The 19,002-nt window shown below is 41.3% G+C and overlaps 2 protein-coding genes across 7 annotated transcripts in view; one reads left to right on the top strand and one right to left on the bottom strand.

The window, feature by feature from the left end:
* phactr3b (phosphatase and actin regulator 3b) overlaps positions 1-13,229 on the bottom strand; it is a 30,170-nt gene extending 16,941 nt beyond the window's left edge. Inside the window, exons 1-7 of one of the 2 annotated variants that reach the window (XM_086086629.1) lie at positions 12,826-13,229; positions 4,538-4,696; positions 4,366-4,440; positions 4,100-4,240; positions 3,088-3,336; positions 2,815-3,022; positions 870-1,060 (exon numbers count right to left, since the gene is read on the bottom strand). In XM_086086629.1, coding sequence (XP_085942755.1) covers positions 870-1,060; positions 2,815-3,022; positions 3,088-3,336; positions 4,100-4,240; positions 4,366-4,440; positions 4,538-4,696; positions 12,826-12,934 — 1,132 coding nt within the window. In that variant the 5' untranslated portion in view covers positions 12,935-13,229. Of the gene's footprint in view, positions 1-869; positions 1,061-2,814; positions 3,023-3,087; positions 3,337-4,099; positions 4,241-4,365; positions 4,441-4,537; positions 4,697-5,778; positions 6,078-12,825 lie in introns of those variants that run through there. The other variant, XM_086086630.1, reaches the window with a different exon arrangement.
* On the top strand, positions 563-18,395 carry acot8 (acyl-CoA thioesterase 8). Of its 5 annotated transcripts, XM_086086632.1 has the most exons (9): positions 563-729; positions 4,109-4,703; positions 12,848-14,167; positions 14,490-14,626; positions 15,009-15,234; positions 16,012-16,166; positions 16,263-16,454; positions 16,588-16,664; positions 18,064-18,395. In XM_086086632.1, the coding sequence occupies exons 3-9, from the start codon at positions 13,773-13,775 to the stop codon at positions 18,148-18,150; spliced, it is 1,269 nt and encodes a 422-aa protein (XP_085942758.1). In that variant the 5' UTR covers positions 563-729; positions 4,109-4,703; positions 12,848-13,772; the 3' UTR covers positions 18,151-18,395. The 5 variants fall into 5 exon arrangements, with proteins under 5 accessions (XP_085942758.1, XP_085942757.1, XP_085942762.1 ...); XM_086086631.1 differs by lacking the exons at positions 563-729; positions 4,109-4,703 and adding an exon at positions 7,474-7,862; XM_086086636.1 differs by lacking the exons at positions 563-729; positions 4,109-4,703 and adding an exon at positions 7,475-7,862 and having other exon boundaries at positions 18,057-18,395.
* The last annotated feature ends 607 nt before the right edge of the window (positions 18,396-19,002 follow it).

Raw genomic sequence — 19,002 nt, 5'->3', positions numbered from 1 at the left:
TTGTCGTGTATTACAATTCATTCTATCTAACATTGAATTAGCTAGCAATGTTTACAGGTGACCGCAATTGTCTAATTAAAGCCGGTTGTACCTTCCAATAAGCACATTAGCATAAGCAAAAATAATATGCGATAAGTATACCCACAAAAGGTGAACCGCACTATAACAAATGTAAATTAATAATTAGCCATGAGCTCCGTAAATTAGATCGCTAAACTGGACTGAATTCGTTTGCATGAATTAGTCGTGTGGCTTTTTAAGTGCAGCTCTCTTTCAGATTCCACTTTTACTTCCTCCCACAGCGTTACGGGTCAAAGCAGTGAGTCACTCTGCATGAAAACCTACAACAAGGAAGGCAGCACTTTTTCTTCAAGAGCCTCGGGTGGCTTGTAAAGCTCCTCAACTGACTACTCGTCTTTAAAATTGCAACAGCGTAGCTTCTTTAACTGACTGACCTTACAACAGTTTATGCAGTCCTCCTCGCATTTAAAAGACGATTCCATTCTGGATTCTTGAAGCATGATAATAACAGCCTCTGTCACACATTTTTAGAGCAAATACATTTCCACGCGAAACGCCTCTGAACGTAAACCGGATGACAGCAAGGACCGCAATGCTGATGACGCGCACATGCTCACTGCATGCTCCCGCGCACTACTGACCCACAGCGCGAGTCAAAAACGAGGCCACCACAACAGATGTTGGCAGGCCGCTGGAACTTTAACATGAGTAAGTCTGTCATTGGACGCGCTGGGTGCAAATACTGTAAACATCCGCAGAGATTATGCCGTGTCGAGCGTTAGCTGGCTTTTTGTACATACACGGCGGGATTACAGCGCCGCCGACTGTCGCGAGGAGAGGAGACGTACCGGAGATCACAGACTCGTTCCAGCTGTCCTGGTCGCTCAAGTACTCGTCCAGACGTCGGTTCTCCTTGTTCTCGTCGGACTGCTTCTTGGGCTCCGGCTCGCCGGCGGGTTCGCGCTCGGTACTGGAGGTGCGGGACAGGCGACCATCCAGTCTGCGTTTGGGGGATGGTCGCACCTCCTTCATTTGGAAGCTGAAGTTAAAACATAAAATGATGACAACAGGAAGGATTACTGAGAAGTAGCATTTGAAAAAAAATTGATATGGCTAGACACGTTTAAAACATTTATTTAACAGCGCATTGTTTCGGATCCAATGGTTTAAAATACAATCTAAAAACAGTTTGGTCAAAAAGGGACTGACTCAACTTTTTGGAGTTATTTAATTAACCCAAAATGTTGGGTCAAATGAATAATTCATTAACCAACCCAAGACTAAATGAATAATCTGCAAAACACTCCCAAAATTGGGTTGATTTCTGCCTTATTAATTTAATTTGACCCAACATTTGGGACTAAATACCTCAAAATGCTGGGTTGGTTCATTTTTGACCCAATTCAATTGGGTATTCAACTAACCCAAAAAGTTGGGTCAAAAGAATAAATAAAAAAATATTAATTTGACCCAATATTATGGGCTAAATACCTCAAAAAGTTGGGTCGGTTCATTTTTAACCCAATTCAACTTTATGGGCTAAATACCCCAGAAAGTTGGGTCAAATGAATAACGCACACAACACCCAAATTAAAGGTTGGTTTGTGGGCTATTAATTTAATATGACACAACTTTTTGGGTTAAATAACCATAAAAGTTGGGTTGGCCCATTCTTCACCCAATTTGGGTTATTTTTGACCCAACTGTTTTTGGAGTGTACTATAACAAACTATAAAACCGCTGATTGGATCAATATGGTGAGGCAACTGTGCTAAATTTGTGGATTTGTTCATTTGAGGGCGAGACAGGACAAAGTTGTAAAGGTCAAAGGTTAGATAACAAAAGTCACGTTCTACTTTTGTAATCTATATTAGAAGTGTAAAGATTATTAGGTCAAGCACAGATGCTATCTTCGGCAGTATCTGATAGAATATAGTTCAGGTAAATGAGGTCAAAGGTCAAACCGACGAAACACGCACAACATTTTGTCACCTCCAATGGCTCTGATATCTAATCAGAGACGTAGTATCAAATGTTCTGCCTTTTAATACCTTTCAAACTTTTAATGCCAAAATGTCTTCACTCTTTTGTGTCCCAAATTACTAATAATAATTTCTAAAGATCCTAAAAGCATTTTTGGAAATAAATATCATTGATCATACTACTAAATTTTTACTAAGTATGCCTTTTCCATGAGAACTAAAGCAAACGAATCTTAGTGTCTCCAAATGATTTTGTTGTTTTGTAAAAAAAATAAAAAAAAATAAAAGTTGGGTGAAATCAGTCACTTCTTTGGCCCAAATAGAGACGGGGAGACATAGAGAGAAAATATAAATAAAATATACTTAACCAACTCAATAAAACTGCCATTGTCCAATGTTTGTCAATCCTATATGAGCGTTCATTACTCATATTTTTATGTATTACTTACTGTATACTTGTAAAAGTGTAAGTGCAATAAATACCAGGAGGTTACCAACCTTTTTGAACGTGATAGCTACTGAATATAGGGAAGGGCTACTTATTTGATACATACTTCTGAAATAACAATTTTTCTCAAATTATCTTTAACAATATTAGTATGTGTCATTGTTAATAATTAATTATATTCCCGTTTGTGAAGTCACCGGTCATTACACCAAAAAATATATCATATGCAACACTATTTTCATAAATCTCTGCTAGCGTTTTAATACGTTCTTAGTAAATCACAATGTCCTTTCACCGGCGAGCTATTCTGAGAACAGTCCCGCGAGCGACCCCCGATATATATACTGGAAGACAGTGTCCAACCTGTCCTGTCTATGTTTGGTGGCCAGCGCCCGGTGCAGTTCCTCGATGATGCAGCTAGGGGGTAGTTGAGAATGGAGTGTGCCCAGGTGGGGGGAGCCAGTTGGGGTGGACATGCGGCCTCTCAACAGGGAGCTGTGGGGGTCTTTGGGAAGCGTGAAATTCCTGGGCAAGGTGGCTGGAGATTTTTTCACTCGCACGGGTGGCGCACCTGAGAAGGGGTACGAGCCAGCGTCAGATGTGAGCGTGAGATAATCCACTTGCCTGTCAACTCACCGTCGAGACTGCCCAGCCTCGTAAGCACTTTGACTTGCAGGTTGGGTCCCGGAGGGGTGCTGGCGCGTCGCTGAGGATGGACCACTTCCTTTTTGCAGTCAGAGGCTTCCACTTTTGAATGCTCGTCACAGGGCTTTCCATTTTCACCTTGTTTGGGATCGCCCGCCGTCTTGCAATCATCCGTCACATTTTGCACTAAATGTGGCAAAGTGAATTCTGGAGTTCCGTTTGAGATGTGTCTGTCGCCACCTAGAGTACAGTTTTAGTTACTACAGACGTTAACCATGAATCCATTTTTTTTTTTTATAACACTTCTATTAACCTAATATGCATATTTATTTAATATGCATATTTTTGAAAACAGGAGAACCCAAAGTAAACAGGCAAGCACAAGGAGAGCATGCAAAGTCCAGTGAGCTGAGATTCAAACCCTGACCTAGGGCTGTGCAATTCATCAAAATTATATTACAATTTAAATTATAACACTCCACAATTACAAAATCGGCATAATCATAAACAAAAATATAATATTAATAATACAAATTTTGAGTTGTTTAAATTTATAAATTTGAACCTTTTTTTATTTTAAAATGACTAATTTAATACATCTTGTTTGGTCCAAAAGGAACTTATATAATTCTAGTGTTTCAAATAATTTTACCCATCTTATTATTTTTAAATGTTTAAAAAAAAAATGTTTTGCACCAAAAATAATCATTTGAATAATAATGATTTAAATTATTACCAAAATAATCGTGATTATTATTTTTTTTCCATAATAGAGCAGCCCTGCCTCACCTGACTTTTTTTTTTTTTTATTGAAAAAAAGTGTTTAGTTTCAGAATAGTCAGTATTTCAACATATGTACCACAAACAGCCCCACAGCAAATTATTATATTTGCTTAGATTTACTTATTTTCAATCTGGCAGGTGGATCTTAGCTCGTAAATTTTACAATCCTCATGCCTGATTTTGGACATCTTTTATGAAGCTCTGGTCCCTCATATTTTACCTGTTGAAGCTTCTAGATTGCGGTCTGGGTCTACCATGGTACCGGCCAGCGATTCTATGGGCTCCTCCTCTCTGTCCTCTCCATCTGAGTGGTTTGGCGTGTCCTGGTCTTCACTGTTGCCTCCACAAGCAAGGTCTGAATCTGCATGCGAGAATGAGTTTTCATGCCTACTGGCATTATTTTGCAAAACAAACCAACTGTAATAACCTCTAATAGTATGTGCATGTGTGTGTGTGTGTGTGCGCGTTGTTTCTCGTTTTTTGCACCTGTCTCCATCTTCCCGGGGTTCTGTTTGAGGGGGTCGTCTCGCTTCTGGCGTACAGCTGCCTTTTTCTCCACCGCTGCAAAAAAAAAAAAAAAAAAAAAAACACTCATAAACAACAAGTCAAGTCGACGAGGCAATGCAAATATTTACCATCACTGATGAGCGACACTCACCGGTTGAGGGCTTCAGCTTCTCATTTTTCTTTTTCCTCCATTTCCAAGGCTTGAAGATGCGTCCCAGGTTGGCCAGCTTACTGTTGCGTCTTACGGGAGGCGTTCGGACCCCCGAGACCAGGCAACCAGACTGCAGCCCCCTCTGTTGGTCCATCGCATCTTCAAGGTAAAAGCAGACAGCGGAGCTCTAAAATAAGACGCTGGTAATTTCGTATTTCCTATCACTTGGAACACAATTGGCTGAGAGCTCGTCATGTGAGAGCCGTGTATGTGGGTCACGGGCGGGACATGTTAAATAGATTCTCGTCTAAATCTGGAGGCGAAGTTAAGGATGCGGGGAAAGACAGAGAATTGCTTTGTTTATGTGAGGCTCGCGTGTTCCGAGGCAGGGATGGAGCCTTCATTTCAACAGTGTTGAGGTGCAAACGTTGCTGTAACGTCGGCATATTAATTTGTCATAAATTGGCGACATTGCCGACATAGTTGCTCAATTTACAGTTGTGCACATACGTTTACATACAAAAAGGGTGAGTAAACTTATGAGCATTAAGTTTCCATACAAAAAAGGATACGTAAACTTATGAGCAAATACATGAAAAAATTAGGAGCACTTGGAACTTAACTTATAAGTTTACATACAAAAAGGGTACGTAAACTTATGAACACATACATAAAAAGGGTATGTAAACTTATGAGCACTTAGATCTTAACTTATTATGTAAACTTATGAGCACTTAAAAGTTAACTTGTACGTTTACATACAAAAAGGGTGAGTAAACTTACGAGCATTAAGTTTCCATACAAAAAAGGATATGTAAACTTATGAGCAAATACAGAAAAAATAAGGGTATGTAAACTTATGAGCACTTGGAAATTAACTTATAAGTTTACATACAAAAAGGGTATGTAAACTTACGAGCACATACATAAAAAAATTGGGTATGTAAATTTTGAGCACTTGGAAATTAACTTGTACGTTTACATACAAAAAGGGTGAGTAATTTTATGAGCATTAAGTTTCCATACAAAAAAGGATACGTAAACTTATGAGCACATACATAAAAAATGTGGGTATGTAAACTTATGAGCACTTGGAAATTAACTTATAAGTTTACATACAAAAAGGGTATGTAAACTTATGAGTAGATACATAAAAATGTCTGTTAAAAATGAATATATTTTTTTATTAATATATAAAAGTGCATATGGAACAGATGGTACATAATCAGGAAGTTGTCTACCTCGTCAACAACCCGTAGACGATGTAATATCTGCGACCAAATTCGTAATGGAATCCCCTCAGACCTCCTCACATCCAAGTCAACACCTCTTGCAATTCCTCCCTACATTTGCATTCATACGGTCATCATTGCAAGCGGGGAAACGTTCACAATCCGTGCCTGACGAACTACTTTTTCGCCCCAGGGAGATAAAACGTGCATTGACGTCTACCAGCCACATGAGCTATAATGCTGGTTCGAGACAGATCACCCACGGCTGGACTCGTTGAGCACGTGAGAGGATCGATCACGCTGATGGACCCCCCCCCCCCCCCCCCCCCCCGAGTTGATTGAGAACCCTTCTGCGGTGCTGTGCAATGAACACCAGCGGGGAACAATGTTCCTTCGAGAACGGACCGAAATAGGCCCCTCCTACACAGTCTGGCTCTGGCAACACGCTGACACCTCAGGGAGCTCACAGCTGAGTCGTGGGCTGCGCAAGTATCGCTCCGTGAATTCCTCGCTTCTCTGTCAGTAACTTCGGGATCCACGAAACCCCTGCTCGTTCGTCCCCCAAGAAATCAATCAAGCATGTACACTTAGCATCCCCGGCCACCGAAGAATACTTGCAGCAATGGCGGGAATTAGCGATCAAAGCTACGCAAGCAACATGATCCATCCATCCATCCATTTTCTGTACCGCTTGTCCTCACAAGGGTCGCGGGGGTTGCTGGAGCCTATCATCAAGTATCAAATACATTATCCACGTTGGAAAAAAAAGAAGAAAAAAAAAGAAGCTTTTTATGGAAGCATGCAAGCTATACAGACTCATTTTCCAGCAGTTCATAATGTTGGCCGCATTTAACAACTCGCCAGACTCGCGCGCACACACATGATTAAAAACATGTAATCAACCACCGCCCGATCATCTCAAATCTGCCGGCATCAAATGACCGACTCTCCAAAGCTCCTTGGCCGGCAACGATCAAAAAAAAGCAGGTCAACCGCCCGAGTAATGTCTGCCTCCGTATGACGTGATGAGGAATTCAGGTCAAGCGTGCAGTCGCTATTACAGTGCGCGCAGGGTCAGGCCGCCGTTGCCATGGTTACCACGCTGGATGCTGCTGCAGAAAAAGACCCTGGGAGGCAGAGAAATCACCACAGCATGAGGAATAGGGAGTTGCTGGGTGGATGGGAAGGCTGTTGCCACACAAGAGGGACAGAAAGCCGCAGCCAATCATAGAGCAGCATATTATAATGCATAATGTAAGCCACTGTATTTTTAATTGGCAACTTTTCTTGAAATATTTATTTGGAACTGTTTTTTTTCTGGGAGCACACACAGAGAGGGGAAATAAAACGCCATTCGAGAAACAGAACTGTACTAGTACATCCATCACACGCACCTACTTGAACCCGCATTCAGTGGTTCTGAATTGTTGGCCAAATCGATAAGCTTATTTCTTTTAGTAAGGACATGCATCCAAGATATAAAAAAAAAAACATGATTACATTCTGGCGACGCATCACATATGGCTACGATATTCATTCGGATGGAGCAACGGCAATACTTTTTACACATTAAACATGAACCTGTTGTGATGAATAAATTAAGTCAAATAACAGAATATGGAACGAACGAGAGCGACACTCACGTGTGAAACGCTGCAGCGCTATCCTGGTCGCGACATATAATTCCACAGTCTCCGAAAGTAAACGGATGAATGAAAGGATACAGTAGAGCTGAAACGCGCGGAAAAAGCTGCTTTCGCCGTGGTGGGGGTGGTCGGAATCAGGAGTGAGTAAAGATGGGGGGTGGAGGGGCGGGGTGGGGGTGGGGGGGTTCCATGTGGACCCCGCCCCGCCGGACGGGAGGAGGAGAGCAACAAACCCGAACTAACGCGACACAGATACGAGCGCTGTTCAAGAGCTCATCTCCTGTTTTGGCAACACTTAGCGTTTTCGAATCAAACACTTACAACGTGGGCAGAAATTTATGAGACAGACTATGAACCAATTAATCAAATAGAGGAGATCTTCACGAGTTTGTGAATCCTTTCAGAATGGCCCTTGTGTGCGCATTTTGAATGATTTCTGCTAGGCAGGTAAGTTGATCACTTTTTCATATTTTAAATGAATTGTTCATTCAAAAAAAAAAAAAAAAACTTCAAACTGACAACATTTAGTGCTCTACGTTCGTGACACAAGTCTGAATCCGTGCAGGGGTGGGCTAGACTTGGTTTTGGTATTTTCACAGATGTACAGTTTGCTACAGTTAAAAGCAGGTTGTGACCACAGCTTACTTGTTTGCCGCTAATTGGCCTTACCGTAAATCACGGCCGCGTGACCGAGTAAACCAATCAAGACACAAGACGTCGTGTCTGCGTACGCACGTGAGTTTTGCTGCGGACAAACCAGCTCCATTGCTTGGTTATCCAAAAGCAAGAAAAAAATCCATAAAAATGGTTAAACGCTGTAGTCGTGGCTTGTGTAAGAGAGATAACCTTGTCCAGTTTATTACCTTCCCTAAACCCCTCAAACAACTACGAAGAAAGTCTGCGCTGGTTCAAACTTTGTGGAGGACCACACGACGAGTTGAATTGCTCCAAAATGACCAGAAAAGTGTCTGCACTAAGGCAATATTCTCCTTTGGTGTTTTTAGCCAAAGGCTAACGATAGCTCCAGGTAGCTAACCGTCCACGCGTTTGTTGACTTACTATTTACTTTATGCCACGGTAAGGTCAACTGAAGCGTGTAACAATCCGCAGTGTGGCACCACGCCACAAGGTGGCGCCTCCTTGTTTTTGTCGTGCCTATGCAAGCACTTTTTCGTTTTGGCCGTCAACGTATTTGATGCCGTGGACGTGTACGCGCATCGCGAAACGTGGTAGCGCCGAAAAGCCGACTGTTTTGGTTCCTGTTAATAAAGTAAGCCTGTGGACTTCCAGTTCTTTTGTTGTTCTCCACTTTTTGCTATCCAGCTGCGCCGTCCATGGCTGATCAGCCACTACTGCGCCTTACAAGCGACTCCTCTTTCCATAAAAAAAAAATCCAGGCGCAGGTCAAAGGAAATGTCCTCGGTATGCCGGAACACCCAATTTCCCAAACAGGCAAAATGAGGCTTGAAAATCAAGATGCTTGCCTGCCGCTGCACCATCTACGAATATAGAACCCTGAGTGTTATGGTAACACTCCATTGCAATAAATCATGCTACAATGTAGCGGCCATGGCTAACGCTGGATTGATTACATTGCATGTTGTTATGTGCACTGCACATCTCGTGAGGGACAGACTCGAGGGAGGGGAGAGATTCGTGAAGTCGGGCTACATTCAAATATTGCTAGCATTTTTAAGCTAGCAAGTTAGTTGGTTTGTTCTCTTTGATGTGAAACGGACGGTCGGTGAGATTGCGAAGGCGTATCTAACGTTGCGGTCGATGATCGTTTTTTAAACGATCCTGCTGCGTCCGCGCGCACCTAATGATCAATTATTCAGACAGCATTACCAGATGTGTAAACAAAAAGCGTTGCGGTTGCTTATCGATCTTCGCAAGGGCCACTCCAAACGTTAACAGCAGGAAAGCTGAGTACATCACAGATGATAAAAGTCAATGGCTGGATTTGTCCTCTGGGACTCAAGCAGTAAGCAAAGAACATAAACAAAGCCACAGACGACTCCGCGGACGCGGATTTCATTCAATATTCACAAGGTTTGATTTAAAACGGTGGTAAATGTTGTCATGAAAAATTGACAACGAGTTCATGAAAACTTGATGAAGGCTTGAGTATGAATAAGAACAATAAACACTATGAAGCGTATTCAGCATCCATCCATCCATTTTCTATACTGCCTCTCCAAACATGACTTCGGGCAAAAGGCGGTCACAGGCACATTTATGACTTCTGTTCACAGTTTCGCACTCATATGCCATCACTGTGTAAACTGACATCAGACAAGTGGGACAACGCACCATCAGCGATGTTATTCGACGTCATACTTAAATAGAAATAATACGATAACCCCAATAGGATCTGTCACTGATGACCAATGGAAAGAGATTCCGTAGCATTTGGTGCAGGACCACCACTGTAAAAGCTTGTAGTTTGTAACAAGCCGCAGTACGGCACCGCGCCACAAGGTGGCGCCTCCTTGTTTTTGTCACGCCTATGCAGCACTTTTTCGTTTCGCAGTCTTGTTGCCGTGGACTTGAGCGGTCTCGTGCAGAATAGTACGCTTGATCATGACCATGTCCAGTTTATTACCTTCCCTAAACCCCTCAAACAACTACGAAGAAAGTCTGCGCCGGTTCAAACTTTGTGGAGGACCACACAACGAGTTGAATTGCTCCAAAATGACCAGAAAAGTGTCTGCACTAAGGTAATATTCTCCTTTGGTGTTTTTAGCCAAAGGCTAACGATAGCTCCAGGTAGCTAACCGTCCACGCGTTTGTTGACTTACTATTTACTTCATGCCACGGTGAGGTCAACTGAAGCGTGTAACAATCCGCAGTGTGGCACCACGCCACAAGGTGGCGCTTCCTTGTTTTTGTCATGCCTATGCAGCACTTTTTCATTTTGCAGTCTGTATGTATTTGTTGCCGTGGACTTGAGCGGTCTCGTGCAGAATAGTTACGCTTGATCATATGACGCGTGGTGGCGCCAAGAAGCCTACTTTTTTTTCCTGCTAATAAAGTAATTTGCCTGTGGACTTCCAGCCCATCCTTTTTGCAATCTTTTTTTTTTTTTTTTTTTTTTAGCTATCCAGCAGCGCCGTCCATGCACCCGCGCGTTACAAGTTGTACAGACTTCCAAAGAAAGTAATGCATCTTCCACAAAATGTTAAAGATTCTTTCTTAGCAAATGTACCAGGTCGTTTTGACTGAATCCTGTTGAAAAATAAAGCAGCAAAACATGGCATGCACACCCACACACACACACACACACACAATATGGCCCCATATAGAAAAGGTCATTTGTGACAGCAACCTCATTTCAAAGGACAAATGGTCTCCATTAAAATGCTGCAACATGTTTGCAACAGAACAGGACAACAGGCAGTTCAACATAGATACAAATCGGATTAAATAGTTAATTGAAATCTCTAAAAGAAGCAAATGCAATGCTATGATAGAATAGATCATTTATCTGGAAGGCTAAAACATGTACACATGTTTCTTATTGTGCTGACATTGCAGGGAATAAAGTGTCTGGTGTAGTCCTTCATCGTGTTCACTTGGCACGATTGATGGTGGGTGTGTTGAGCCACATGGGACAGAAAATGTGGGTTCGAGCCACAGTATATCGAGAGTGCTCATTTGTGGAGTAATTTGCAGAAAAAAAAATACGTAGGAATTTACTGCAACACTCAAATATAATAAACCATCAAATGGTAGAGTAAAGTTGATGTGGACGGGAATATAAGAAGGGCGGGTGAACATTTTGAGATGCTGTTTTGCCCTGACTGTACCTGGTGCTCGCTCATAAATGTTGTTGGGTGTAAAAGTGGGACCTTTCACTTTCCTCCCACCTTTCATTCAAAGTCATTTTCATATGAAATTCTAGCTCCATAAAACGATCTCAATAAATTCGCAATTTTTCCAGGAAACGTAAAAAAATGATCAGAACCAAATAAGTGCTAAGCAGTGTTAGCGCCGAGCAGAAATAACCGAAGAATTCCATCCAACATTTTACTGCTGCGTTATCTTCTACGGAACGCCCTGCACAAGTCGTCAGCTCCAGATGAAATGTGCTGCAGTTCTTCTGGAGGCTCTCTGTGAAGTTGATTTACAGTTAACAGAATGATGCATCACAGGGCGATCCTGCCAGTTTCAGATTATGTAACCAAGACAGCCCTTGTCAAGTACTGGATTCAAAATGGAGGGCACAGACTCAATATCTAGTGTGTGTGGAGTACTTGAACGTCCTCTCTGTTCTATGTTTCTGGGCATCGCGTATACAGAAAAAATGCAAACATTGTATAAGTGTATACATTTTATTGTAATCCACCTGCTGCACTACTCAGATTATGCTTGTATGCATTTACCACTCATCAGATACTACTAGTTAACACAGAATAACGGTAGGCTATAGAATAAGTATGTTTTTGGAGTGTGGGAAAATTATTGCATATACCTGGAAAGCTTAACCTATACACAAGCATGCAAATTCTACACTAAAATACACAACCTGACAGATTTTTCAACCAGGGATTACCAAAATGTCTCCAGATCAACAACATTTTGTGCTAATTGCACAAATTACAAATAAATACAAACTCTACTCTGTAGCATTTAAGCGTTTACAGTGTATTCTGAAGCAAAATGACCGGTGAGTGGAACAAACGCATGACAGCTCACATTTAGAAGGCCAAGTACTGCCTCCTGCCATTTAAATCACCATGGAAACAACCAAATACACATGGAGCACTCTCATCAGCTTCAACTCAACATGCCATTTGTAATTGCCGATTTTGCTCTCATTCTATAAATCATGTAACCCAAATTAAAAAAACAAAAACAAAACCAATGGCTGATTTACATTATATTGATTTACTGTACTTGTGTGCACAAATCATAGGCTATCATCATGACTCATGTAAAAGCGGTCTTACGGCCATATTGGTGAAAATTTGTTTAAATTGATGAAAAACACTTCTGCTGGGGAAACAGATGGTCAGCTATATTAATAATCATGATTAGTATAAATGTGGGTTTGATCTGCAACCTCGTGCATTTCATGGTCACGACAAGAGGGAAATCAGCCTCGTTTTGACCGGATGGTCTCATCTCATTTGGACGACACCTGTTTATTTTTCTGTCAATTATAAATGATATAGCCGACTGCTATACTGCGAATTTGCATCGTCGAAGCGAGAATAATGCCGGGTAGGACGTGACGCACATTCTCTCCACTGAGACTCGCTGTGATGTGATGCAGGCGATGTGCGGACGCGCCGCAAATGATCCTTGACACTATAAGCAAACATGTCCTAATGCTAATATATGAATGAGCTTGCTAATAAACCTTACGTGTGCAACCCCCCCCCCCCCCCCCCCCTTCGCTTCTCACCTGCTTGGTGCGCCTCACCCAGGCGGACCTCGGTGGTGCTGCTCGGGTCACTCTGAGATCTCCCTCGCTGCAAAACGCAATCATCTCCCAGGCAGTCCGACGATGCCATGATCGAGAGAGAGAGAGAAGAATCGCAAGAGTGAAGCCAACAGTCGTAGCCCCCCCGCACCGCCGGCCAAGGTGACTGACTGGCCGGCAAGTGGTGCAGACGACGTGACAATGCAACTGGACCGGTGCGATGCTGCGGCTTCTGGTCCTTGCTTGCTGAGAAGCAGCGCGGAGGAAAGTCATCACGCGCTTTCGCATATCATGCCGCCTTCAAGTACCACTCGTACACCTTAACTTACACTATTATTTTTTTCTACAATATTGCCCATTCGGTCCAGAGTATAGGACAGAATTGCTTTATTAATATGTTTGTGGAAAATATTACGCAAAAACTACACTTTGTGGAGGTCTCATATGCGCAGGGCCTCCAACGAACTATATCAAATTTCACATTTGTTGATATTGTAAATTATATTTTAACTCATTTTGGTCCATGCTTACATCGCATCATTTCCCTCAGAGGGCCCATTTGACAGTGAAAAACATCACATGTATTGCATACATGTACACGCACACGCACTGCGGTAGTATAGTGGTTCATGTTGCTTTAGTTTCGCGCGGAAGGCGCAGGTTGCCAAAACCCAGCCACTGCATCCCGGTACCGAGATGATGTGTTGCGTCAGGATCAGGAAGGGCATCTGCGGAGTTAAAAATAAAAATAGAGGGAGGGGAAAAAACATACTGTGCCAAAACAAAAGTCATGCGAATGAGTCTCTACAGTGACCCCTGGTGGGATAAGACGAAAGTCACAACTCATTTCCCCTGTATTATTTTTTTAAATATTGACAGCAAATTAAATTTTAATCTGTAGTCATTCATTATTTTTTAGTACACTATAGATGACTGTATACAAATATTGTTCAGTTGGTTTTAGAGGAGTAGGTGCCTCACCAGTCATGAACCTCAACTCATATTTATATACACATACGGAATGTTTAGATGTCATTTATTGTATGCGAAATGGTCGACGGGTGCCAGGATTTACGACGAACCTATTGGGACGCAGCCATGGTTCTGCCTTAACAACAAGCGGAAGTTACGCCGAAAACATGGCGGAAGTAAAAGGTGATCGTTCCTCTGCTAATGATTCCACAGCAAAAGCCATTTTAAAACGGTCATCAGAAGATGAAAAGTCAAACTGTGGGAGTCGTGCGCCTGAATACAGCCAAGACCTTAGAGGCGTTCTTGTTACCAGTGTTTTAAACGTGGAGAAGCTTGACGTAGACCTGTACAGGTAGCTTGGCTTACGTCATACGTTGACAGCTCTCGATTCAATCCCGATTTCAAAGTAATTTTTAAGAATGCGTAAACGTTTAATGTGTTGCTGGAGCAAGTTTGGACTAATCCCGTTTTCTGATTTAAGCGCACGATACGGTGTTAATGTTTCCATGACGACCGGAAGTATACATGCCACCTTAGAAGTTCTGCATGCATAAAGTCCATTCAGCGCACTTTTTAGGATACGGAATAAATCCTCAAACGTTTTTTCCGTAAAGCATGTGAAATGGCTTTACAATATTTCAGTTGTGATTCTTTTTTTTCTTTTTTTTCCTCAGGGGGTCACATCACTGGGTGCCCAGTACTGAGCGTCTATTTGGGGGACAAATCATCGGTCAAGCCCTTGTTTCTGCTGCCAAATCTGTCAGTGATCATCTTTATGCCCACTCATTACACTGCTACTTTGTGCGAGCAGGTAAGATGTAGCCTGATGAGTGCAAAGTTGAAATTGTGGTTCAAATACAAAAGCGTGTGTGTGTGTGTGTGTGTGTGTCTTTACCTGCGAGCAAGCTTATATAGCAGATTACAAGATTTCAGACGCAACATAATGGTGATGACTTGCAAGTAAAGCAGCAATGTTCATATAATAAAGTCCCAGATTCAAATATAAGCAAACTAGGTGCTGCAATGTCATTTTCACTCAGAATTGTAAAATGTAGTTAGCATGCAATGGAATACTTTCTCATACGAGATAGTTTTTTATTACCACAAAAAAGTTTTCTTATTCTAATGACAAACAATTTTTTTTTCCAGTTCTGTAGTCAATTGACATGACATCGTCTTGTGTTTTACGTTAGGAGATCCCAAGGTTCCAGTGTTGTACCAGGTGGACCGTACAAGGGATGGTCGCAGTTTTACCGTGCGCTCCGTGAAGGCCATCCAGCATGGACAGCCGATACTGATCTGCCAAGCGTCCTTCCAAATGTTACAGCCGAGCCCGTTGCAACACCAGCTCACTATGCCGGTTGTCCCAATGCCTGAAGAGCTCAATACTGTAGAGGAACTCATCCAGCTTTATCTCAGGTAGGAAACTGCTTTATTAAAATCTACATTTTTAAAATATGATTTCCTGGAGGTCCTCTGCAAATGTGTCCAATCATATGTGGCGGGGGGGGGGGGGGGTAGCTGGTGGGGGGGGGGGGGGGGTAGCTACAAATGGAATACAATGGAAAAGGTGGAGGTGGATGTTACTGTAATTTTCCAGAGTTTGCAAGGAGCTACATTGCTAACGTAACATGTTCAAGATTGAGTATTGCCAAAAAACGAAATGTTACCGGTTCATGCTGTATTTTTTGGGACGTACAATCAATTTTACCTGATGACCTGATGGGAACGGTCAGATGGTAGTTGCAGCAGTATACAGTTGTTAATACGCAGCCGTCCAAACCTCAAACGGCACCTTTATATCCCATGACATGAAGTAAAGAGCTTCCGAATTCCTTTTTTTTTTTTTTTTTTTTTATTATGTTGCTGAGTTACAGTAAATAACCGACCAAGAAAATATAATAATGTAGTCTCCTTTGTGAGGGTATGAGCAGGCTGTCTGTTTTTAAAGTTTCCGATTGGCTAGTTTATGCCACGGCGTGATTAATTCAGAAATAATTCAAAATTTAATTAGAAGAATAAGATGGGGGCCAAAGAGAGAGATTTTTTTTTCCAAACTACCTTTAAAAGAAAAACAACTCAAAATAAACATGAACTTTAAGGCAATATTTGAATTCGAATGATTTCAGTACACGTCATTTTTTACATGCAAATATGCTTCATTTATTGTGTGATTTGTCCAACTGACTCTTGCAGTAAACCGGGCCTGGCTGAGAATGTAAAACAAAGCCTTAACAAACTGCTTGCAAATGAAGTCCCTATTGAGATCAAGCCAGTCAACCTTCCACAGTTTGACAGACTTGCCGAAGAGCCGAAGCAACTCTATTGGGTGCGAGCCAAAGGATGCATTGGTAAAGTTGTCATAATCACTTTGATGTTGAACGGAGCAGTTTGTATGTTCAGTGAATTTAAAAGGAACATTTTGATTTTTGTGTCTTTTTGCACAGGCGAAGGCAACATGAAGTTGCATTGCTGCGTGGCTGCATATGTGTCCGATTTTGCCTTTCTCGCGACCGCAATACTGCCTTTCCCAAACTACAGGGTCAAGTTCTCAGCCTCCCTGGACCACGCCATGTGGTTCCACAACACTTTCCGCAGTGATGAATGGATGTTGTACGAGTGTGAGAGCCCGTGGGCAGGTTGGCATCTTAATCCCTGACCAGGATTTGGGATTCTGTTGCTTGCTTAAAAAAAAAAAAGCCAAACTGTACAATAAGCGATGTTTTGGTTACTTTTAGAACTAATGTATGTTTTTAACTTTTGGTCCCACAGGGGGCAGCAGAACACTGGTTCAAGGCCAACTGTGGCGAAGAGATGGGGTGCTGGCTGCCTCCTGTTGTCAGGAAGGGGTACTGAGAGTCAAGGAGGTTCCCGAGTCCAGCAAACTATAGGCACCTCTCACACTGTTCATTCATAGGCAAACTTTGTATTTATTTTTTCTCCACCTTTTTAAATTCAGATACTTTATTTCCAATAAATATTTTTTTGTCATTTATATGAAGCACGACTGCAAAAAAAAAAAATTCAGTGGCTCCCAAATGCTAACATTTAAAAAAAAAAAAAAAAACTGGATAATGTATTTGACATTTCAGCAGTTTTTATTCTTTTGATACTCTCTAATCAATAACCTTGTTTTATAAGAGCTTTTGAAATTCTGAAGATCTTTAGAAAACCCATAGTGCTGAAAATGTGACTTTACCAATCTGACATTCAATACAATTGTTCAGGACAATAACATCTTGAAGGGATACTCGACTCATTGAGCCATTTTCAGCAGTCAAAAGTTAATTTGTCCTGAATTAATTTGGTAACTCCATTTTTTTTCATGTACCTTAAAATACAAAATTTTTCCACTTGTTGACTGAAGATGACATCATCTGTGCTGAGGAAGTAGGTAACGACCAATCATGGCTCAGTTTGCTGACCAAACCCAGTAAACAGGTGAGCCATGATTGACCTACACTCTAAAAAGAGAATTGTTGACCAACTTAAAAAAAGAAAAGAATCACAATTAAATTAAGTTACTCTAAAGTGAACATATTAAGTTTAATGAACGTTTAACTTAATATCTTTACTTTGGATTGATTCAATTCAATCGTGTTACTAATTAAAGCAATTTCATTAAGTTCGTCAACAATTCCCCTTTTAGAGTGTTCTTCCTCAGCACTGGTGATGACATCTTCAGTCAACAGCAAGTGGAAAATTTTGTTTTTAAAGTTATTAATTGTACAAAAAAAAAAAAAGAACTTATCAAATATTATTTTTTTACTGCTGAAACTGGCCCAAGTATCACTTTAAGAGTACAAACAAACTTAATGACACAGCAACTCTACAACAAATGTTATTTATTCAAATTTGCTTAGTGATAAAACAACCCAATGACAAGGAAGTATTAGGGCTTTAGAAGATCATTTTAAGAATCAAACTAAAACTACTTTTATTACCACTCGTTTAAAAACAAAACATAACAAAAAACTCAATTGCGTTTAAAAAAAAAAAACTCAATTGCAAGTACATGTGAAAATTTCATCAGGTCAGGGAGAAACTTCTGGTTTTGAATGTGATCCAGATTGCAGTTTCGGACTCCACAGCTCCAGAGCGTTCGCCCCTGTGCAGACTTTTGGGCTGATGCCGTCCGGCTTAATCGCAGACACATCCAAAGACATATCAAACGACGTTCGACGGGCAGTCAGGTCAATGTATGACTGGTCAAAAATTCTAATTTTTTCCTTTCTTTGGAGGTTGCAGGGAGTGGAGGAATTGCCCTGTAATGGCAATAGCAGGCTACCATTTCCACTCTCCTGGCTGGCCAAGTCGTTGAGGAAACATGCTTGAGACAGAGACGCTTGATCAGTCGACGTGCAGAGAGAAGCCCGGATCAATGGTTTGACGTCGGGTCCATCAGATGAAAGGCTCGATCTTGACATTTGGCCCAGTGACAAAGTCGAAGGCAAATTTTGCTCCCCAAAGAAGGGCCTATCGAGCTCCGATGGTGAAATGCAGTCAAAACTGCTCAGATCTAAAATGGAGGGTGGGAGGCACATATGTAATTAAAGTGATTCGGCTCCATTGTGGACAAAGCTTTTCCGCTTACCTTTAAGAAGAACCGATTTTTCCATTATTATTTTTTTCTTGGCAGCCAGTCAGTGTAATCTTGCGCTCCAGATGACTCTTTTAAAGTGTTGAGGATACTTGCTAATTGACCCAGCTGGACTAAAGCAACTCATCAAAAGGGGGAGGAGAACACTCATTCAGAATTGAGGTCATGTTTGACTACAACATTTTTGAAAAAGACTGTTCATTTAAAAATGTTTTGTTGTGTTGTGAAAACAGGTGATAAACCATCATATAGCTTGATTCATCCAGATCAACAATCAACCATACACTTTAAAAATATATATATATTTATTTATTTATTTGCTGTAACATTCAGGCACATGAAAAAAAAAACATTGCAACAGAATCTTAAAAAATGTAAATAAAAAATTCACAAAACAAATGTTTTCCTTACAATAAGAGAGTTACCATGGTTTGAATGACACATTTTGACTTTAGGTTTTAGCTTAACGTTTTAATGAAAGAAAGATAGATTGACCAAATCATTTAATTGCTGGTGGGAAAAAAAAAGTATTGAATCACTTTCATATGAGCGACAGTGCATGTTTCTCTATTTGGTGCATTAATCAT

This window comes from Leptonotus elevatus, chromosome 10 (assembly GCF_054856555.1).
Source record: "Leptonotus elevatus isolate MCC_2025b chromosome 10, RoL_Lele_1.0, whole genome shotgun sequence".
Lineage (NCBI taxonomy): Eukaryota > Metazoa > Chordata > Actinopteri > Syngnathiformes > Syngnathidae > Leptonotus > Leptonotus elevatus.
Note: the sequence above shows the minus strand (reverse complement) of the source record. Positions and strands in the feature narration are given on the sequence as shown.